The sequence below is a fragment of the Hibiscus syriacus genome, unplaced genomic scaffold (assembly GCF_006381635.1).
Source record: "Hibiscus syriacus cultivar Baekdansim isolate YM2019G1 unplaced genomic scaffold, ASM638163v2 tig00117016_pilon, whole genome shotgun sequence".
In the NCBI taxonomy this organism is placed as follows: domain Eukaryota; kingdom Viridiplantae; phylum Streptophyta; class Magnoliopsida; order Malvales; family Malvaceae; genus Hibiscus; species Hibiscus syriacus.
The window spans coordinates 3,824,078-3,848,666 of NW_024063525.1; the positions used below are offsets into that span (position 1 = coordinate 3,824,078).

Consider the following 24,589-nt stretch of genomic DNA (forward strand, 5'->3'; position numbering starts at 1 on the left):
TTTTGAACAAGCTAAAAAATGTTTCAAGACAGAGACAATATCACTTTTATGCTTCAGCAGGTACACCCAAACTTATTCTGGTACAATCATCAACGATAGTAAAGAAAAGATCAACAACCATTATAAGTAGAAATTCGATAAGGGCCCCATAAATCAATGTGAATGATTTAGAATAGAATATCAGACCTAGAAACACTCCTTAGAAACGGTAGTCGAGTTTGCTTAGCCAAAGGGCACACAATACACTTACGCACACAATCTTGATTAAAATTGTAAGACTTTAAAAACTCCACTTTATTCATCTTAGAAAAGGTAGAATGCCCAAGGGGAGCATGCCAAATACAAGTAGGGTTAATAACATCCGGAAAAGAGCAACCAAAAGCAACACCGGAATCAATGGAACAAGAAGAAACAGAACCAGTGCAAGAAGTTAAAGACAAAGCATTGCGAGACAAACCATGATAAATATCAAACCCAAGGATATACAACCCATTCGCTTCCCTACCAATCCCTTTCATCCTTTCAGTGGATAGATCCTGAAAAAGACAAAAATCAAGATAAATTATACAAAGCAGTGTAGTTGTTTGTGGTAAATTTGGAAACTGAAAGCACGTTATGATGAAAATTATGAACAAAAAGGACATCATGAAGAACTTGATTCACATCAAGACGAAAAGAACCATGGTGTGTAACAGGGACAGTTCTACCATTGGGCAAGTGTACCGAACGAAAAGCAGCACATGAAACAGGAGACTCGGGCTCTGGAAATCAGATAAAATATGGCCCGTAGCTCATGTGTCAACAATCCAAGAAAGCAAAGAATCAGTAGCAGATAAACGACGATCAACAATACCCGCAAAATTCACATCTGTTTCTGTCTAATGAGTCTTGTTCAATAGAAGAAGAATCTACTCATACTACTCCCGAATGAAAGTAGAAGCAGCTGGAGCAGTAGCAACAACTGGACTAGCCACACCTTCCACACCAATAGCAGCGTCATCACTAGAAGTAATAACAGCAACATTCACACCCTTCTTTTTGATGAACATATAACCGGGAGGAAAATCATTAAGCCTATAACACTGGTCCTTCTTGTGCCCCTTAACCTATCAATAATCACACGTTCCAGAAAAACGACGTCGACCACTGCTACCAGTCGTGTTAGAAAAGAACATAGTGGATTCAGAAACCAAATTAAAGATGATCGACAAATGCGATCGTTGAAACTCTTCATAAACGAGCACCGAATAAGCTTTCTTAATCGAGGGAAGGGGCTGCATGAGCAATATTTGACTCCGAACCGCAACATAGCTCTCATTTAATCCCATCAAGAATTGAAATAACTTTTGTTGAACCAAATGCCTGGAATTCTGTTGTGAAACCTCACACTCACAGACAGTGAAAAGGGTGAGGGCTTCATACTCATCCCAAAGAAAACACAGGCGAGTGAAGTAACCGAATACAGTAAACTCACCTTGACAGAGAGTAGCAATTTCCCGGTGCAAGAAGAAGATTCGAGACCCATCTACCTTGTCAAAACGATCCTTGAGATCTCTCCAAACCACCGTCACACTCAACGCAAACACAATCCCAACCGATAATTCTTTGCTGACCGAATTCAAGATCCAAGAGAGCACCACCGTATTGTAGCGATCCCATTGTGGATGCAACGCCGCCGCATAATCATTCCTCTGACAGGAACCATCCACAAACCCTAGCTTAATTTTTGCAAGCAGGGTAATCATCAACGAGCGACTCCAAACGCAATAGTTCTCCAGGCCAACCAACAGTTGAGAAACTAGCATCATTCCCGGCATATCAGACGGATGAAGGTAGAGTGGGTAAGTAATCTCAATGGCTTTAGAGTCGACGAGATCGTCAAAGAAGAAAAAGGGAAAAACCAATCAAAGAAGTACAAAGCGGGGAACGCGAACCAATAAAACAAAACGGATGCCAAAGCCTAAAAAAACAAAGTGGACCAATAAAGTAGCCCAAAAAAGAAAGCCTAGCTAACTGATACCATGTTAAAACTAAGCAAACAAGGAATATCTAGAATAATGTTTCTTATTAGATTAATTCATATGTATAGAACTTATATATGTATATATATATATTCACAACTAACCTACAGTTACAACAGTAAACAACTGCCTAACCTCCTAGTTAACAACCTACTAACCTCCCAACACTTTCCTTCAAAGTACTATTCTTTTCGATATAGTTGGCGTTGAAGACGAGGGTATTGTGTTGGAGCCTAAGTTTCCAGCAGTCAATAGGAAATATCAAAACCGCCTCATCGTTGTACATCTCCAAAGAACATGATCATTGTCTTCATCGCGAATTTTGCAGAACATATATCAACCATCTTCACTTAATGGTGTATTCTATGTTCATTATTAGTAACTTTCCATGAAAGAAAGACCCGAATTCTTTGATGGACTTGCATGCGCCATATATTCTTCCACTCGACTGTGAGATTAACACTATTAGAAGATGTGATATGGGCGTAAGCTGATTTGGTTGACAAAGCTCTATTGTTTTCCAACTTCCATCATATTCCATCTTCGCCTAATGTCATCCGAGGGGGTGGAATCGCAGCAATTTTCAAGGTTACTTCATTTGGCAGAACTTTATTTAAAGCTTCCCAATTCCAATCATGTGCGTTTGAGCATCAGCTTGCCACTGAGGAATGGTCAGATACGTTGAGTGCTTCCTCCTCGTGCATAGAAGGGACTTCATTATCAAGCCAAGAATCGTGCCGGTATAGTGACCATCATATTTCATTCGACCGATTGACTAGGTTTCTAATCTTTGCTCCTTCGTATTCTCTTATAGGTTCTAGACTCACTAAGAGCACTACTCGTCCTTCCCCTCGAGTCTCATTTCCCCTCCCCTCTATGTAAGATTAGTATTAGATTTAAAATTTGTGAAAAAATATTAAATAAACAAATAAGTGAACTATCTAGATAAAATATGATCTTAAAAAATATATATGATAAATATGAGCCTAAATTATCTAAAATACATAATAGAGTTATAAACTGAATTTAATTATAAATAAATAATAAAATATTAAATTTCAAACAATTTTTTAAATGTGTTATCTACTTATATTAGATAAAACAAACGTAGTATAAATTACTACATTCGATTAATATGTTTCAAGGTTTGTATGCTCCAAATCTAATGTCCATTCTTGGCAATTAAACTACACACTAGCGTATGCCCTAACAAAATGCAGTTAATTAGTAATTTATACTTAATCTGAATGTTTTTTAAATTATTTAGATTAATATTTATGTTTATTAGAAACAGGTTTACATCTATAATAGTTAAAGATAATTTTTCAGATCAAACATTGATGTTTAACTGGAATTAAAGAAACGCAATGATTTACCGGTAAATTATACTTGTGATTACTAAAGTTTGAGTTTTATTATTTTAGTCATTAAAATTTTAAAAATTTTATATTAATATTTTTATTGATAAATTATAGTATATGAGTTTTAGTCCTAGCTTTCATTCTTTTTCTTGTGTTGTCACTTGTTTCTTTTTTCTTCTTCATCTTTGTGATCAGCGGCGACACCAGTCTTAATATTAATCATCGATCGTTGAAATTCATTATTTTTTATTTTATTTTATTGTATCTTTATTTTTCTTATTTTTTAAAAAAATTAATAACTCTACATTTATGACACATTTTCTATCTTTTAACATGTTTTCAATCATTTGGCCATTATTTTTGTTTATCATTTTTTTCAAGGTTGGATTTGACACTACCACGACTGATTATGATGGTTGAAGGTCTTTCAATAGTTTGATATCCTTTTATAGTTCTTTTCTCAATACAGTTAAACCATGAAATTTTATATCTTTTACTGATAATATGTATTTGCCTCTTAAAATTTATAAATTTATTTCTTGACATAAAATGTAAAGTATCAATGGACAATCTTCTTAATTTTCCCAAACCTTTGTCTTCCTAGCATTTGTCTCAGGCAACTCCTGACGTTAGTTTGATTAAGTAGTAAACAGAACGAAATTGAGCAAATAAATAACAAGTACAGACGCTATTTTGGTTAAGTAATTGAAGTATTATCAGAACATAAGAAATCAAGACCCAAACACCTGAGAAAAGCTAGTTTAGCAAGCCTGAAATAGTAGCATGGATGATGTAAACTCTCCTCATCTTCTTCCTTCTTCTTCAAACATCCCTCCATTTCCACACTCTCTTCTCCTCCCCCATTTACTATCCTTGTGCTTGTTGCGCCTCTCTCTCCCTTTAGGCTCTGCTTTTCTCCAACCTGAAATCACCCACCACTATTAAAGCCCACACTTACTTTCCCATTATTCGTTAATAATTCTAGTAATATTTTTTTAATATTAAAATATTACCTATAATATTTTATTTTTCAGAAGTGACACCCATTTAGTCACATAATACAAAGGACGCTTATATTAAAGAGTCTTCCTCAAAGAAAAATCTTTACTTATGTATTGAATCGTCTAAAATATGAACATAATTTATATTTTGCATATAATATATCGCATAAATAAAGGAGCTTTCTTAAGTAAAAGAATCTTTAAAAGGGTGTTGCCATGTTCACTTGTCTTCTTCTTGTGTGGCAGAAAAATGTCATTCTGAGAAATAATTTCTTTTTGGATGTTATCTTGATAAATAAAGATTAAAAAATTATTATTTTAATAATTTAACCTCATTACGTAAAGTGAAAATGTATTTTGGAACACATTTTCTCCACTCGGTTAAGGACATTTTTGAATTTTTGGATTGGCAAATAGAAATTACAAAGCAAGTTTGAATTAAGTTAGGACCACAAGATGTTGAAAAAGGATACCGCAGACACCAACCACAACAGTTTAAAACATTATAATGTTAATCGGAGATTATACTAAATTAATACTAACAAACAAGAAAACTAATATTCAATGAAAATAAATGAATTCCAAATCATACTAGGAAAAAGGAATTGCTTCTTAGAAATTCTCAACCTCGTTGTTTAGTTAACAAAAAAAGGGCCGTTTTGACCCTAAAATCACCCTAAAAATAAAATATTATCGATCAATCATCATTTCTCAAGTATTTCCTGATCTAACCACTCTTTTAAAAGATAGAGAAGATTTTCCCTTAAAAGCGCATCATTTTAGGAGAGTTTTATCATGGTTTTGAATTCCATGAAAGACGAATCCATGGGGCGCACCTTCTCCATTTTTATTATTTTATTAATTAATTTTAATATTCAATAATTTTTTATTATTTAATTATAAGTTTGTTTAGTTTATATTTATTATTTATAATTAAAAAATGGCATGTGGAATGTTATGATTATATGTTAATCATATTTCGAGTTATTTTGTTAATATTATAAAAATATGATATTATATTCTTTTTAAATTTTTAAATATTAGAAAATCGATTATATATTATTTAAATTGTTATAGAAGAACATACGCTTTTGAATTTTAATTTTTTATTTAATTATTTTTATATAATTAAATAAAAATAATAAAAATTATTAAATAAAAAATTAATTAATAAAAAAAATAGAGAAGACGTATCTTTAAAGATACGCCTTTTAGAGAATCTAAAATCGGATAAAGCTTAGGATGCGCTTTCAAGAAAAAATCTAGTAATTTTATTCTCTTTTCTGTTAAGACGTTTTTAATCAAACGTGCCTCTCTCTCTTCTCCTTAAATGTTAGATTAAAAACTATTTAAGAAAAGATGATTGATGAAGAATATTTTATTTTTAAGGTGATTTTTTTTTATAAAAAAGTCTAAAAAGGGCCCAATACTGTTTTCCAAATTCCATTCTGTACTATACAATAATATAAAAGTTAAAAAAGGGAAAAAGAATGATCCAAACTTGAAAAAAATTAGCAAGAAACTCCACTTTATGCATCGTTTTCAAACTCTACCCGATTCTTCTTGGAATTAACTCAAAACAACAGAATGGGTGAGACCCATTTGAATAACGAAATGAGTAAGGAAGAAAGAAGTGGATACCTGGCAAGCAAGTGCTGTAGTTTGGGGTATTATGCCCAACTGGAAATCAGGGAAAGATGAAGACGACGAAGAGACTTGGGGGGGAGATCCAAAACAAAGAGAGTGAAGCCATAAAGAAGAATGATGAGAAGTAGAAGGACAAGTATTTGGATCCATATCAGCCATCCAATTCTGTAGCTTTCAATTGTTACTTCATCCCCAAAATCAATCATCTTCTTCTTCTTCTTCTTCTTCTTCTTCTTCTTCTTCTAATGCAACAACTATTCACAAAATTGATATTTCTCGAGGGGAGAAAACAACAGGGAAGGGATGGGGAAAACAAGTCTTTGAAGGGAGTCAGGGGTGGGTTGAAATTTGATTTGTAATATAAAAATTTAATATTTTATTATGTGAGTCAAAACTTACTAATAAAGAGAAGAATTTCAGAATTTAAATAGAAATTTGGAAAAGGAAATATATATTATTCTGGTGTAATATCCAAAGAAAGAAAAGAAATATATTTCCGGTGCAGAGGAACACGAGCGCGAGGACAGGCCACGGCGGCGACACTAAACTCACGTGTAGATTAGGGTGAATATTCAGTATAATTTAATAAATTCTAAAACATAAACACTAAATACTAAAAATTAAACTTTAAACACTAAATCTTAAACCCTAACTTGTAAATTCTAAAATTTAAATTATAAACTCTAAATATAAAACTAAAATTGAGCAACGAAATTGGAAAAATTAAAAAACTTATCCAAACCGAATCATTTGATTCGTTCAATTTGAGTTTTTTCAATTTGTGATTTAATTTAAAAATATAATTATACAATTCAATTCGATTTCGATTTTTTCATAGGAGAACCATTTGTTCAAAAGGAAATAATTATTTGTTAGGATTTTGAGGCTCTATCGACAATTGAAAATTTAGTTAAGAAGGGTGAATTGACTTTTTGAAATTTTGGGAAATGAGGAGAAAGTATAGGAAAAGTAAGACATAATGATTTATAGTGATTCGACTTCTAAATCAAGTCTACATCCACTACATTAGCTCCACACTAAAGATTTTCTAACAAATTTACTAATTTGTTCTTTCTTTTTCTATGATCAAGAGTAACCTTTACAAAATTTCCTAGTTTTCAATAGCTAAACTATAACCACTTCCTTTTTACAAAAAGGACAAAGAAGTAAACAAGAATACCTCATAAAGGTAGGTGTTTACACAACTAAGCTCACAAAAACACTCTATGTACAAGAGAAGAAAAAATAAAGAATGAAAAGCTTTTCTCTTGATCTTGATTGCTTGGATAGGTGTTGTAACCTTCTTCAAGTGTCATAAACTTATTTTTATATGTTAGAATGAATTTGTATCCATTTCTAACCGTTAGGGATGTTTTGGAGTCGTTGGTAATTAATTTTCTACAAAATAAAATTGACTAGAACTTGGAGTATCGGTACTCGGGCAAGGAGTATCGATACTGCCTTTGTAATTTTTAAATAAACTAGTCGTTATCGAACATTGGGCTAACTAGCATTAGTAATAGGGTTTCATGGTATAAATTCTATTATGTAAAGTAATACCAGTTCTCCTTGAGTATCAATACCAATTTTGCTTACTGAAATTTGAACACTTTAGAAAACAGTAGGTAGCATCGATACTACTCTTACCTTTGACATTAATACTACAAGAACATTATCGGTACTGTTCATGAAGTATCGATATTGTAAGGACAATATCGGTACTATTTACCCAGAAAATCTATTTTGTGTTCAAATTCAAGTTTTATGGACTTTGAATTATTTTTGAAAACTTTAAATAAGTTCAATCAAGTAATACAAACATTTTGACCTAAAAAGTGTTATATCAAAATTGGTTTAACAATCTCCCCTTTTTATAACATAACATTTGACAAATGGTTTTTAGTAAAAAAACTTTCTCTTACTAAAACATTTAATGAAAGAGAGAAATATTTTAAAATATATTTAAGCTCTCCTTTTTCATTTGTTGTGTAACAACCTGGAAAATTTAGAATAATATTAAATTGAAATTGGAGGTTAATTGTGAAAATTGGTAAATTTTGTTGGGACTAAATTGAAATATTTTAAAACTTGGAGCTTGTTTTAGAGTTAAAGGAAATTCAGGGACCAAGCCCTAAATTTATCCTAAAAGTGTCGGCAGCTTTGGTGATTTAAGCGTGTTTCTGGTTTCAAATCAGAAACCACAAATGTTAAATTGCTTAAGTTTTTCTCCTCCCGTACCCTTACTTCCAAGCCCGATTCCGACGCCGTTCGACGTCCAATCGTAAAATTGAAACCACCGTTGTGTTCATCATCAAGCGAGGAACAAACCCTTCAAATTAATTGAAGTGAAACGCTGCCAAACGTCGGGAATTTTCAGTCAAAGCATCGTCGTTTTTTTAGCTCTATAGCCGGGAAAAACTTAAATTCACCGCCGATCGTTGTTCCGTTTACGACACCTCCTGCATCATCGTGTTCCTTGTGTCGTTGCGAGCCCGCCGGTGTCAACCTTGTTCGCCGTCGACGGCGGCGCGTGAGGAGGTGGAGCAGTCAAAGATTCGGCCGAGTTGAAATACGAGCTCTCCGCCGTTCAAAAATTTGAACCGATCGTTGTAAGTATCTCGAAATCGCTCAAAATAATTTTTAGAAATTTTTCCGGGAATTTTCCGACACCGTGGCACTGTTCATGCGCCGCACGCGCCGCCGCAGGGAGAGTGAGCTGCTGGAAAACCGGTTTGACCAGTTTTGAACCGGTTTGACCGGTTCGAACCGGTTTGACCGGTCTGAACCGGTTTGACCGGTCTGAACCGGGTTGACCCGACCCGACCGTTGACCGCGACCGTTGACCGTTGACTTTCTTTGACTAAAACTTAAAATGGCTTTGACCGACCCTTAAACGACCGTAAATCTTTTCCGAGTATACCTATCTTGATAGTTTTCGACGTGCCAAATCCATTTCCGCAGTTCGTTTCGCTAAATTCAAACCTGAAGGTCTCCAAATCAACGATCAAAGTGGTTGACTTTGACTTTGACCAAGAATCTGAATTTCCGAAAAGTCATACTTTATATTTTTCGACGTCCTGATTCCGTTTCCGCAATCCGTTTGGCCAAATTCAGACTCGAAATACCCCAAATTGATAGTCAAACTCGAAAAATGCTTATATACTTAAGAAGACTAGTTTTGAACAATTAAATAGGATTTGAGACTGATAAATATTATTTTTTGAAGGTACAAGAGACTCTCCGGATCGTTCGACAGCTCGACCCAGCTCTTCTAGATCAGTTAAACCACGTGTGCCAGTATTCACCCGTTCGAAAATTGTAGCAGAGCGTGGTGAAACCAACAATCAGTAAATTTGCTATTTGAACCTATTGTCGAGGTGTGTTCCCTACTTATTATTGAATTGTTTTATTGGTTTTAATATGTGGTACACCGAATTCATTGGCTATTGTTTTATGGATGCACCAATTTAATGTGACAATTTATGGAATATGGCTGCTATCTAATTTTTGTTTTGAAATGGTATATGATTACCATGTTTTTGGATTTATGGAATTTATGTCACGGTGCAATTGAATTTTGGAATTGAAATACGATGGAATAGCTCTGATCAAGCTAATTGGGCCTAATGTGACTCTTGAGGGCCCCAAGATGTTTCATTAGGTCGGCTTTCCTTTGCTGTGTGCTTAGGGTAAGCTATATGGACTTATTGACTTGGGCTTAAGGATACAAGCTTCATAGCCTATCCTTAAGTCGGCTTTCTTTTTACTATGTGCATAAAGTAAGCTATATGGAAAATACTTTTGGGAACTACTGATGGTGTACCAGAAAAAGGGTTTAAACTATGATTTTCAAAAAGTTAAACTCTTTTACGAATTTGTGAGATTACTGGACTATGATTTGTACCTATGGTGATTTTATGGAAATGTTGGGACACACTGAGCCTAGCTCACCTTTTGAAAATGTTTTCCCCTTTCAGATACTGTTGGTTAGATACCTTGGTTCGAGCACTTGGAGGATCAACATATCTCTTGAAGTAAATCAAATTGTAATGTTTTTATCTGGCAAGTTGACTTTATTTTGGTGACATGGACCTTATTTTAAAATATCGGATTTTATAATGATAACTCTTTTACTAATACTGCTCGGTTTATTGTGATATTGAATTTGAAGACGTGTTTTAAATTAAATTATTATTTATTGGTACTATATTTACGAGTTGGATTTTGATAGTATAATTTGTTTATAATTTTATGTTATTTATAATGTGATTTTATATTGATGGAATAACGGTTTCGAAAAATGTCTTTAATAATCATAATGTGATCCACTAGACTTAGTCGAAACGCATAGGCCGGGTCTAGGGGGTTACATTTATTGGTATCAGAGCTTTTGGTTTTTAACCCTCGGACTGTGTATGAGTCCACATTGAAAATATGGTTTTGAAATATTTTACAAAACGGGTTACTAAGGCCATGTCACAAAATTATTAAGATTTTTAACTGTGTTCGAAACTTCAAGTGCTGATCTAACCTTAAGTTTCATCTTCTGGAGTAAACTTGAGATCAATCGAAATTAGTGCTAGACGTGGTCGTCAAACTAGCCGTGGACGAGATCGAGTGGCTAGATTTACAGACCCGATCGATGGGATACGAGTAGATTCCCCACCTCCGTTAGGTGATCCTGCTCCTACGACCCCAATGAATATGCCTTCTGCCACAGGTATTGGCATGACTACATCGATCATAGTAGCGACTAATATTGAGTCATCAGCACAGTCCGGGAAGAGGACTCGTACTTTGGCCCCTCGGAGAAGCAATACACGTTTTAGGCCTGCAGCATCCTCACCGTTAATTGGCAGTCGAGACGGTTTCTCGTCGTATTATCATGGACTTCTTTGTGAGTATTGTGGTAAACAACACACAGGAGAGTGTCGTAAGAAGATGGGTCTTTGATATCAGTGTGGATCTAGTGGTCATTATCGGAGGGATTGTCCTCAGCTAACTTTGTTTGAGTATACCACTACTCAGACTCTTGTGCGTTCTCAGATTACAGTACAGACCCCAATTAGAGATCGTAGTCAAGGAAAGACTCGAGAATCAGCGTCCAGGACAGAAAGTAGAGCCCGACCTCATCAAAATAAAGGGCCAACAGCTTCTGAGGCTAGACAGCCAACTTTGGGTTATGCCACTAGATGTCGGGAGAACATAGATAAACCGGAGGTTATTGAATGTACATTTACTAGTTATTCTATCCCATACTTTGCATTATCGTACAATGGCTCCACTCACTCCTATGTATCGAGCTCGGTATCACGAAACCTTCAGATTTCAATTGAGAACACTGAAAATACTATTACAGTTACGAGTCCAGTAGGACAAGCGGTATTAGTAAATAAAGTATTTCGGCATTGTCCTCTTGAGGTACATGGAGAAATTCTTTAGAGGAGTTCGATATAATTCTTGGGATGGATTGGTTGACTAAACACAAAGTAAATCTAGATTGCGAGCACAAGAGAGCTACTTTGAAAACTTTTGATGGCCGGACCGTTGTGTTAATTGGTGAACGTCACGGCTATCTCTCCAATATAGTTTCAGCGATGGAAATTGATCGTATGATCCGGAAGGGATATGAGACCTTCATTGCTTGTATTTTGAACACCAAGGGTGCATTGTCCACGATCGAGGAGATTCGTACAGTTAGCGAGTTTCCTGATGTTTTTCCGGAGGAGTTGCCTGGGTTACCACCTGATAGAGAGGTAGAGTTTGAGATTGAGACTTATCCGAGATCGTCACCTATTTCTATGGCACCTTATCGTATGGCTCCAAGGGAACTTAAAGAGTTGAAAGTCCAATTGCAAGAATTATTCGATCGAGGATTTATCCGACATAGTACTTCACCATGGGGAGCCCCAGTTCTGTTCGTGAAAAAGAAGGATGGGTCGCTAAGATTATGTATTGACTATCGGAAATTGAACAAGATGACGGTCAAGAATAAATACCCACTACCCAGGATTGATGATTTATTTGATCAATTGCGAGGAGCTACTGTATTCTCTAAGATTGTTCTTCGTTCGGGGTATTATCAATTGAAAGTTAAAGGATCAGATATTGCAAAAATGGCTATTCGCACTAGATATGGTCATTATGAATTCTTAGTGATGCCTTTTGGTTTGACGAACGCTCCTGCAGCTTTCATGGATTTGATGAATCGGGTGTTCCGACCATATTTGGATCAATTTGTGGTGGTCTTCATTGACGATATTCTGATCTATTCTCGTACTGAGGCAGAGCATGACGAGAATTTGAAGATCGTTCTGCGGACTTTGAGAGAGCATCGTCTATATGCCAAACTAAGCAAGTGTGAATTTTGGCTTCAAGACGTTTCTGGGGCATATTATTTCTGCGCGAGGTGTTCAGGTCGATCCCAGCAAGATAGAGGCTATTATGAATTGGAAACGACCTAAGAACGTATCTGAGATTCGTAGTTTCTTGGGCTTGGCTGGTTATTATCGACGTTTTGTTGAGGGCTTCTCGATCATTGCTTCTCCTTTGACAAGGTTGTTAAGGAAGAATGTGCCGTTTGACTGGGGCGAGGCACAACAGGAGAGCTTTGAGAAATTAAAGGCGGTTTTGACTCAAGCACCGGTGTTGATTCAACCAGAGTCCGAGAAGGATTTTACAGTGTATAGTGATGCTTCACACTCAGGACTTGGCTGTGTTTTAATGTAGGAAGGTAAAGTGGTGGCTTATGCATCCCGTCAGCTGCGACCTCATGAGTGTAATTATCCTACTCACGATTTGGAGTTAGCAGCAGTGATTTTTGCCTTGAAGATTTGGAGACACTATCTTTATGGAGAGAAGTGTTATATTTTCACGGATCATAAGAGCTTAAAGTATCTCCTGACCCAGAAGGAGCTTAATTTGAGACAACGGCGCTGGCTAGAGCTTCTGAAGGATTATGATTGTGTGATTGATTATCACCCTGGTAAAGCTAACATTGTAGCGGATGCTTCGAGTCGAAAGACGGTATCGGAGTTGAGATCTTTAATGGCCAGGATGAATTTATATGATGATGGCACTTTGTTAGCAGAATTGCAAGTTAAGCCGACCTTGGTTGATGAGATCAAGGCTAAGCAGCCCTTTGATAGCTCCTTGCTTCCCATCTTTGAGCAAGTAGAGCAGGGGACAAGCTCAGATTACGCCCTTGACCGGGATGAAGTTCTATGCTTCAAAGGTCGGTATTGTGTTCCTGATGATGCTGAGTTGAGACAGACTATCCTTACTGAGGCTCATAGTAGTCCATATGCTATGCACCCCGGTGGAGATAAGATATATCGGAATTTGAGAGAGAGGTATCATTGGATCGGCATGAAGAAGGACATCTCAAATTTTGTAGCGAAGTGTTTGACTTGTCAACAAGTTAAGGCAGAACATCAACATCCATCAGGTTTGTTACAGCCTATTAAGATTCCTGAATGGAAATGGAAGCGTATTACTATGGATTTTGTTACTAGCTTGCCTATGACTCCTTCGAAAAAAAGATTCAGTTTGGGTGATTGTTGACAGACTTACAAAGTCAGCTCACTTCATTCTTGTGCGAGTAAATTATACTTTGGACAAGCTGGCAAGATTGTATATTTCAGAGATTGTTAGATTGCATGGTGTTCCATTGTCTATTATTTCTGATCGAGATCCGAGATTTACTTCGAGATTTTGGAAGGCGCTACATACGGCTTTGGGAACAAGATTGGATTATAGCACATCCTTTCACCCACAAACTGATGGTCAATCTGAGAGAGTGATTCAGATACTTGAGGATATGTTGCGGGGTTGTGTAATCGATTTTCATGGTAGCTGGGAGAAATTTTTGCCTTTGGCTGAATTTGCTTACAATAACAGTTATCAGACCAGCATTCGTATGGCCCCCTATGAAGCACTCTATGGGCGTAAATGTCGCACTCCGATCTGTTGGACTGAGTTGCGTGATAGGAAAACGTTGGGACTTGAGTTAGTGCGAGAGACGGAGGACACAGTCAGATTGATACGTGACCGTTTGAAAGAGGCATTTGATAGGCAGAAGTCTTATGCAGATCAGAGAAGGAAAGATATACAATTTGAGGTTGGAGATCAGGTCTTTTTGAAAGTTTCACCCTGGAAGAAAGTATTGAGATTTGGGCGTAAGGGTAAATTGAGTCCAAGATTTATTGGACCATTTCGTATCTTGAAGAGGGTAGGACCTGTTGCATATCAGCTTGAGTTGCCTTCTGAGCTAAGTCGTATTCATGATGTCTTTCATGTATCAATGTTGAGGAGATACTATCCAGATCCAAGTCACATTATTCAGGTTGAAGAAGTAGAGCTGAGACCTGATTTGTCATATGAAGAGGAGCCCATTCAGATCTTAGAAAGAGATGAGCGAGTTCTTTGGAATAGGCGTATTCCAATGGTCAAAGTTCAATGGAGACTCAATTTCCTCATCTATTTTCATAAGGTAAATTTCGAGGACGAAATTTCTTGTAGAGGGGGAGAATTGTAACAATCCGGAAAAATTTAGAATAATATTAAATTGAAATTGGAGGTTAATTGTGAAAATTGGTAAATTTTGTTGGGACTAAATTGAAATATTTTAAAACTTGGAGCTTATTTTAAAGTTAAAGGAAATTCAGGGACCAAGCCCTAAATTTATCCTAAAAGTGTCGGCAGCTTTGGTGATTTAAGTGTGTTTCTGGTTTCAAATCAGAAACCACAAATGTTAAATTGCTTAAGTTTTTCTCCTCCCGTACCCTTACTTCCAAGCCCGATTCCAACGCCGTTCGACGTCCAATCGTAAAATTGAAACCACCGTTGTGTTCATCATCAAGCGAGGAACAAACCCTTCAAATTAATTGAAGTGAAACGCTGCCAAACGTCGGGAATTTTCAGTCAAAGCATCGTCGTTTTTTTTAGCTCTATCGCCGGGAAAAACTTAAATTCACCGCCGATCGTTGTTCCGTTTACGACACCTCCTGCATCATCGTGTTCCTTGTGTCGTTGCGAGTCCGCCGGTGTCAACCTTGTTCGCCATCGACGGCGGCGATTGAGGAGGTGGAGCAGTCAAAGATTCGGCCGAGTTGAAATACGAGCTCTCCGCCGTTCAAAAATTTGAACCGATCGTTGTAAGTATCTCGAAATCGCTCAAAATAATTTTTAGAAATTTTTCCGGGAATTTTCCGACACCGTGGCACTGTTCACGCGCCGCACGCGCCGCCGCAGGGAGAGTGAGCTGCTGGAAAACCGGTTTGACCAGTTTTGAACCGGTTTGACCGGTTCGAACCGGTTTGACCGGTCTGAACCGGTTTGACCGGTCTGAACCGACCCGACCGTTGACCGCGACCGTTGACCGTTGACTTTCTTTGACTAAAACTTAAAATGGCTTTGACCGACCCTTAAACGACCGTAAATCTTTTCCGAGTATACCTATCTTGATAGTTTTCGACGTGCCAAATCCATTTCCGCAGTTCGTTTCGCTAAATTCAAACCTGAAGGTCTCCAAATCGACGGTCAAAGTGGTTGACTTTGACTTTGACCAAGAATCTGAATTTTCGAAAAGTCATACTTTATATTTTTCGACGTCCTGATTCCGTTTCCGTAATCCGTTTGGCCAAATTCAGACTCGAAATACCCCAAATTGATAGTCAAACTCGAAAAATGCTTATATACTTAAGAAGACTAGCTTTGAACAATTAAATAGGATTTGAGACTGATAAATATTATTTTTTGAATGTACAAGAGACTCTCCGGATCGTTCGACAGCTCGACCCAGCTCTTCTAGATCAGTTAAACCACGTGTGCCAGTATTCACCCGTTCGAAAATTGTAGCAGAGCGTGGTGAAACCAGCAATCAGTAAATTTGCTATTTGAACCTATTGTCGAGGTGTGTTCCCTACTTATTATTGAACTGTTTTATTGGTTTTAATATGTGGTACACCGAATTCATTGGCTATTGTTTTATGGATGCACCAATTTAATGTGACAATTTATGGAATATGGCTGCTATCTAATTTTTGTTTTGAAATGGTATGATTACCATGTTTTTGGATTTATGGAATTTATGTCACGGTGCAATTGAATTTTGGAATTGAAATACGATGGAATAGCTCTGATCAAGCTAACTGGGCCTAATGTGACTCTTGAGGGCCCCAAGATGTTTCATTAGGTCGGCTTTCCTTTGCTGTGTGCTTAGGGTAAGCTATATGGACTTATTGACTTGGGCTTAAGGATACAAGCTTCATAGCCTATCCTTAAGTCGGCTTTCTTTTTGCTATGTGCATAAAGTAAGCTATATGGAAAATACTTTTGGGAACTACTGATGGTGTACCAGAAAAAGGGTTTAAACTATGATTTTCAAAAAGTTAAACTCTTTTACGAATTTGTGAGATTACTGGACTATGATTTGTACCTATGGTGATTTTATGGAAATGTTGGGACACACTGAGCCTAGCTCACCTTTTGAAAATGTTTTCCCCTTTCAGATATTGTTGGTTAGATACCTTGGTTCGAGCACTTGGAGGATCAACATATCTCTTGAAGTAAATCAAATTGTAATGTTTTTATCTGGCAAGTTGACTTTATTTTGGTGACATGGACCTTATTTTAAAATATCGGATTTTATAATGATAACTCTTTTGCTAATACTGCTCGGTTTATTGTGATATTGAATTTGAAGACGTGTTTTAAATTAAATTATTATTTATTGGTACTATATTTACGAGTTGGATTTTGATAGTATAATTTGTTTATAATTTCATGTTATTTATAATGTGATTTTATATTGATGGAATAACGGTTTCGAAAAATGTCTTTAATAATCATAATGTGATCCACTAGACTTAGTCGAAACGCATAGGCCGGGTCTAGGGGGTTACATGTTGAAATTGAATTTTTTCAAACATATACTTCTCCCTTTTTGTTATATAAAAAATAATTTAAAATTTTATGTTCAAAATAACAACGGAGAGTAAGTTGAAATTAAAACCATTTTAAAAAATAAAGTTCCCCTTCAACAAAAGCATTCCAAAAAAATTGACACAAAAACTTTAACACTTAATGATTATTGAATTTCAAAATAGATGAACAAACATGCTAGTAACACATGAAATTCAATAAACCTATGTCTATCACTTTAGTAATAATTAGAAATAAGTCATTAAAACTCACATGCATAAAGCACTACAAAAATGTTATCTATTTGAAAATTGAAATCAATTGTTAGAGAGAAATCATTTAAATGAAAATACATGCATAAACATTCAAATTAAGGTCAAGGTTAAAAAAAAATCATTTAAAAACATAACCAAAAATCAGTATAATGAACTAAAACCAAAAAATGAACTTTTAAAAAAATGTTCATCATAACATATTTTTAGCATACATGAGTAACACATAACAAATAATTATTTATGTTCAATACTCATGCATGCATAAAAATCAATAGGCAACCAATATATAAAATCAAAAAGTTATAAGTTTAGAGGTTATTCATACTTTTTATTGTGTGACTAGAGCATTTAAGATTTTTTACCTTTATCATCATTGCTCAAACACACACCTATAAGAGGCATTCATTTGGATTTTAGTACCCAACTTGCTTTGGGTCTTTGAGGTTAGTGTCAATGTCTCTAGTTCCCTTAGGAACTCATACTTGTTAAACTTTAAAAATGTTATCTTTTCTTTATAAGACAAGTATGTATACCATGACCATGAAAATGGAAATGCGAGTATTTTGCCATTTTTTTTAAAAAGATGAATTATTTTTAGAACTATTTTCTTTTTTCTTTTCTTTTGTTAAGCATTCTAGCTTAACTTTCAAACTATTGTTTTTCTAAATTTTCATTTTTGATTTTTAAAAGTTTTTAAAAATCCAATTTTTGCTATCAAAACCACATCATTTTCATTTTTAAATTTAAAAATCAATTTCTTATATTTGGATTTCATGGTCTCAAATTTCAAATACAATTTATCATAGGCTTCTTGTAACTTTTTAAATGAATATGAATTTAAATCATAAGAGTTAGAAGTTACCCTTGAATCTTCTTCGATTGCTATGAAACATAGGTTGGCTACTTATTCTCCATAATTGGAGTTGTCTTCGTCACTTCAAGCAGCACAAATGCCTTTTTTTTGCTTGATCCATTATTCTTTAGGAGGGGACATTCATTCTCTACATGCCTCGTTCTTTGGCATTCAAAGTACATTAGGGGACTTTTCTTCTTGCTTGATTCACGCTTTACTACTTGTGAATATTTTAAAGAGCTTGGTCATCTCTTCATCTTCATCCACCTCTTCACTTGAGTCTTAATTACTCTTATTAATAGACTTGAAGACGATTTCTACCTCATCCTTCTTGTTTTTCTCTATTTCTTCTTTGTTCTTCTTTTGGAGTCTCATCTCATGAGTGTGTAGAGAACCAATGAGCTCATCAAGAGTGAGCCACTTCAAATCCTTGGCTTCTTTGATGGCAGTAACCTTTCATTTCCAAGACATTAGTAAGTGTCGAGACGATATTTCTCCCTGGCGAAAATAAGTGTCGTTGCTTTCTAAATCTCGTCTCGAAAAAGTAAGTGTTTTTCTTCTGGTATAAGATAAAACACAATTTGTGGAGTCGCCACCAATATTTAATAAGGGTGTGATTGGGCACCTAAAAATATATTTTCCATTTTAATAAAATTAATTAAAAAGACAAACTTGGGGTCTGCATTACCAAAATTTGAGTTCGGGAGTCGGTTATGTGTGGGAAAGGATTAGCACCCCCACAACGCCCTAAATCAGTACCTAGTCGATTAATTAATTGTCTTTGCAATAAAATTTACAAGTTCGAGTCTGATTTAATTTATGATCCCCTAAAATAATATTTTTTTGAAATTTTGTATGAAAGATAATAATATTTAATTATTTCTTATCGAGAAGAACCGATCTATCATACCTTGAAGCAATCGATTCTTCTACAATTGAAATAAGAAATATTAAATTTCATTCTAAATTTCAAAATAATAATACCCAAAATAATTTTTAGGGAGAAATAATAATATTTAATTATTTCTGATCGAACCTTATTAAAAACCTTTGAAAACACATGCAAAAGTCAAACAATTGATTAATATTTATTTCCCAATATTTAATGAGAATAGGGATATTCAATTAATTAAATATCTCAAGATGAGACCATAGATTCGATCTAACTATCTTTTCTCGATGAATTTAATTAGAAGAATATGATCTTTTCCTCAATCCCGAATTTTAAAAATATTCAATTTAATGGTGTTACTTGATGGGATATAACTTTCATTTAAAATTATCGAAAGTAACTTTCTTATACGTTAAGACAGTCACTTTATGACAATATTAAAATGCTCGAATATTACCCTTAATCAATTTGTTTTGAATCGAGTCCAGTGATGCTAATTGAGGATATCATATAAGATTTATTATGACTAAAATGCTTAATAGCAAAGTACTATAGTTGTAAATAATCCTAATAATATGAAATATTAAAAATATTAAAATTAAGAGAATAAAATTCATATTTTAAGAAAACAAATAAAAAAAATGAAGCATTATAATTAATTAAAATAAAAAAACGTGGGATTTATTTAAATATAACAAAATTTGTGGACAAAACTTAGTGGACATGTAAATACATTTTAAAATGAAGCATCCATAATTATAGTGCTCCACCTTTCTAATTTTTTATTATTACTTTTAATAATGGTATTACTTTGTTATTATTTTAATTATTCCATATTTTATTTTATTTAAAACACTAGTATATATTATTAGGATACATATGTGACTAAAATAAAAAGTAATAGATAAATACTAGATTTAAATATTTAAACATAAAAGGTAATAATAAAAATAAAATAAAGTTGCAATTAAATAATAACCAAAATAATAATATAGGATTAAATTAAAAAAAATTATAAATTATTGGTAAATATTCGAAATATCACCAAAATATAGGTATTGGTCGTCTAATTTATCCTTAATTATTAATCAGTTATTAATATATAAAATATTATAATTAAAAGGACTAAATACGATATTTACCCTAAATATATGTAAATATGCGAGTAAGTGACTAAAATAAAAATAAATAAAATGCGAAGACAAAATTAAAAGATATAGAAACATGATTTTGGTGACTATAATAGAAGATTACATTATATAGGGACTATGGACGTGATTTATCAATCTTGAAATTGCACACACACTCCCTCCCTAAAACGACGTAGTTTTGATAAGTGTATAAATAGGTCTTAAATAACATTTTTCTCTCATTTTTTCTCATTTTTCTGTTTTGTTTCTCTCTCCTTAGAGAGAGAAGCTCTCACTTCTCTCTAAACTCTTTCTCAGGAAGGAGCTCCGGTCACCGGCCGACTATCGGCCGGTCATCGGTCGACTATCAGCCGGTCACCGGTCGACTATCGGTCGGTCACTATTTCAGCCACCGTCGGTCACTATTCTGGCCACCGTCGATCATTATTCACTACTGGCGATTACTATTCTAATCACTATTCACGGTCGAAAAAAATTAAAATAGCTCAAATCATAGATCAAAAAACCCTAAACCCTAAACCTGAAACACCCGAAACCACCCTCATTTTTTCCTAAAAAAACTTCAAAACGGCTAGATCTAAGATTTTACCTTCGGTAAGACAACTTTTCCGACGATGTTTAGGCTTCGACGAAGGTAAGATCTCCTCTCCTTTATTCTCTTTTCGGTTTGTTTGCTGCTCGTTGGTGTTGCTTGCTCTCTTCTTGTTCTTGCCGTTGTGTCCATCTTTTTCTTTTTTGTAGGGAAATCAAGGCTTTTTATAGCCCTCAAAACACTGTTCGTTCGATGAGTCACCGAATCTACGATGGTGACTCACTATATAGATGATGAAGTGTGTGACTATCCTCGCTTCTTATGGATCATTCTGTTGGAGGCGGCGATATCGTGGCAACATCGGAGTAGACCACCTGGAGGCGGCGACCAAAATATCTCTAGGGTTGGTGAACCCTAGAGTTTCTTCTAGATTGGATCTGGACCGTTAGATCCCTCCAGATCCAACGATTATAGATGACAGTTGAGATGAGATGTGAAAACTCTAATCGGGTTTTGGTCATCTGGGCTTGAACCGGGTCTAGGCCTGAAGCGGGTTGATTTTGTAAAATGGGCCTTCGGGGTGTATTATTTGTAATAATAAATATATTAAAATATAATAATAATAGTAATTGTAATATAATAATAATAATAATAATAATAATAATAATATATAGTCTCAGACAAAAATGACTGTCGATAGCTGCCCCTCTTTGCTTATTTTTGTGTTAACAAGAATAGAGCAAAGATAAAAAGACAAGAAATTTTCGTCCAACTGACTTATTTTTATTATGAAAAAGTAAAAACATCCTACTCGGAGGTTTTACAGACGACCCGGAGGATTTAATTTTTTAGAACATTAAATGAGAAACTTTGGTAATCGCTTTCTCATTTTCATGCGAAAACATTCTACCCTGAGGTTTTATAGATGACCCGGAGGTTTTATAGAGGACCCGGAGGTTTTATAAATCACTCGGAGGTTTTAATTTTCTTGAACATTAAATGAGAAACTTTGGTAATCGCTTTCTCATTTTCATTCAAAAACATCATACCCTGAGGTTTTATAAATGACCCAGAGGATTTACAAATTACCCGGAGGATTTAATTTTCTGGAACATTAAATGAGAAACTTTGAAAATTGCTTTCTCATTTTCATGTGAAAACATCATACCCTGAGGTTTTATAGATGACCTGGAGGATTTACAAATCACCCGGAGGATTTAATTTTCATGAGAAAGCATCATACCCTGAGGTTTGACAGATGACCCAGAGGTTTTACAAATCACCCGAAGGATTTAATTTTCTTGAACATTAAATGAGAAACTTTGAAAATCGCTATATCATTTTCATGCGAAAACATCTTACCCTGGGGTTTTATAGATGACCCGGCGGTTTTACAAATGTGTGGCAAATAATTTACTGAGTAAGAAACTTCTTACTTTTCAATAATTTCATTTTTAGCAAAGATTAAATGAGAAAATTTGAAAATCATTTTCTCATTTTCAAAAAAACTTGTTGGTTGGGCATGCCCCAATAATACTTCTGTGAATTGCATCCATCTATTCTTCAGATGTTTGCCTTTCCTAACATGATTCCTTCATTTGGTTTGAATTCTACCTTATACTTGTAAGGTATTTTGTCACTGCATAAAAATATATTCATGCAAATGCAATCAAATGTAATGCATGATCTTTTATGCAAATAATGTTCTTATGAATGCAAAATGTCGATTCAATCTTTGTTTGACTTCAGGATGATGAATTCAATCTTCTTCCACTTAATAATTCCTTTCCAGGGTTCACTTCAATCATCAGTATAGCAACTTATGCTATCAATCTTGCATTTCTGAAGAACCATCTGATCAACTTGTATCTTTGTGTATTCATTGTCTTAATTTGCATTAAAGTCTCATAAGAAATGTTTCATTTATGGAACTCTTGCTGCATTCAAAATTTTGACCTTGTTGCTTCTTTTTGTCTGTGATAAAACCGACTTTCTTTGCCTGAACTTGTTTAGAAATCCAATGAAGATTTTCATCTTTGAAAAGAAAATTTATCATCTTGAAGAATGTAGATATAACTATGCCAAACTCAATAGAGATTAATTAAGAAAGTGACGTCTGTTCTAATTTGTCTCTTGAAACACATCACAATGAAGATTTATCCTAATTCCTTCTCCACTTTTAATCAGATCTTGAACAAGCCATTCAAACCATATCATGTCGAGATGTTTAACAACAACCTATCGTTCAACCTTAGTTGGCTCCATTTGTTTCTAGTTGTTAAAATTTTAGCGTACCTTCGTGGAAAGAAATGTTCATCATTCCTCACTTTTAACCTTGGGAGTTGTAGCAAACAACCTTCATCTCAGATCAAAAAAATGAAAATACCATATAATCGCAACATTGGTTCATCCCCATAATCACTGGTTCGTAACATTTGACAACACATTTATTCTTTCCTTGACTTCTGCTCAGATTTTTTCAGTGAAGCTCTTTGCATAGAATTCAGAGCTTTTGTAGGATATCACTTAAGAAAAAAAAAGCTCATTGGGAATACAAGTGGGATGCCTTAACTTGTCAGCATCAATGTAGGTGAAATTACCAGTATAATGCAACCGTATGATGAACAAAATGATCATATATGATCATCTCCATTGTAACTATTTCACCATTTTCATTCTTCATACCTTTCTGTATCATTGGAAATATTTGTTCAAATCAATGATCTCTCTAAAGGATGATATGGGCTTTTAGCATGCCCCAGTGTTTGCTTCTTGTTGATATGAGCCTTCAAAAATGCCCCTCATGAATCATTTCTGATTGATTGGAATGGGCCTTCAAAATGTCCCAACATTCTATTTCTGGTTGAAATGGACTTTCAAAATATCCCAACCTTTTTATGCTGGTGTGAGCCTTCAAGATGCCTCAAATGGATTACTTTTGTCTTTTTCATGCTAATGTGAGCCTTTAAGACACCCACATGGATAACTTATGTCTTTTTTATGCTGATGTGAGCTTAAGATGCCCCAGATGGATTACTTCTATCTTTTCATGCTGATGTGAGCCTTCAAGATACCCACATGGATAACTTCTGACTCTTTTTTTATGCTGATGTGAGCCTTCAAGATGCCCCAGATGGATAATATGGACCTTCAAAAATGCATCCAACCTTCAAGTCAAAAGGTTTACTCTCAATGTCCATTGAATTTGAATCTCTTAATCCCCACGAGGTCCAACTTTGATAATACCCCACTGTGGGTACTCTTGGCTCTATTTGTACCCAAATTTGTTTATCTTGAATGCTCTTATTCTAAGGTTACTAAACAACAGTGTTGTTAAAGTAACTTGAGGGATTCTTTTCATGTTACTACAAACTTAAGAAATGATCAATCTTTCTGACAGATATGTCTGAGATATGTGCCTCTTCCGAATGAGATGATCATCTTCGTCTTGATTGGTCATATTCTTACCTTTTCATAATGCATTGGGATATGTGCCCCATTTGAATAGGGTAATCCTCTTTGATGAGTTGCTGATAATGTCACAAGAGAGTGTTATAAACTCAATCCTCCAGACTTTCTGGTTTCTCGGACCACTTGCTTTAAAAAATGTGAAATGTTTCATCATTCTAGCATCGCTTATTCTTTTTCTTCAATAGAGGTAGAATATACATCAATTTGTTTCAAAGACCCTTCTCATTTGAGGTTGTCTTGTTTGAAAATATTTTCCCCCTTTCTTTATGAAAGAATGATTTTTTTTTGTAAAATATTACTCCTTACAGGTTCACAATTCAATCAAATCATAAAACATGAGTTTAATGAATATCAAATAAATCAACTATACTTTTAAATCAAAAAATCATAGTCCTATGGAAAATGTCAAAATTATTGACTGATTTAGTGTAGGTTGATTCTGGTAAAGTAAGTGTTTCTCAG

The 24,589-nt window shown here is 34.8% G+C and overlaps 2 protein-coding genes across 4 annotated transcripts; both read right to left on the reverse strand.

Moving 5' to 3' along the window:
* Window positions 1–273: 273 nt before the first annotated feature.
* LOC120195535 lies at window positions 274–1,904 on the reverse strand. Of its 3 annotated transcripts, none has more exons than XR_005523067.1 (2): window positions 854–1,904; window positions 274–536 (listed from the first exon to the last, which is right to left on the reverse strand). XR_005523067.1 is itself a non-coding variant. In XM_039197534.1 (2 exons), the coding sequence occupies exons 1-2, from the start codon at window positions 1,815–1,817 to the stop codon at window positions 523–525; spliced, it is 357 nt and encodes a 118-aa protein (XP_039053465.1). In that variant the 5' UTR covers window positions 1,818–1,904; the 3' UTR covers window positions 274–522. The 3 variants fall into 3 exon arrangements, 1 of the variants encoding a protein (XP_039053465.1); XR_005523066.1 differs by having other exon boundaries at window positions 708–1,904; XM_039197534.1 differs by having other exon boundaries at window positions 1,475–1,904.
* A 2,175-nt stretch (window positions 1,905–4,079) lies between these two features.
* LOC120195615 lies at window positions 4,080–6,256 on the reverse strand. The gene is made up of 2 exons (XM_039197584.1): window positions 6,025–6,256; window positions 4,080–4,304 (listed from the first exon to the last, which is right to left on the reverse strand). Exons 1-2 carry the CDS (start codon window positions 6,187–6,189, stop codon window positions 4,080–4,082), a joined length of 390 nt encoding a protein of 129 aa, XP_039053515.1. The 5' UTR covers window positions 6,190–6,256.
* Window positions 6,257–24,589: the final 18,333 nt, after the last annotated feature.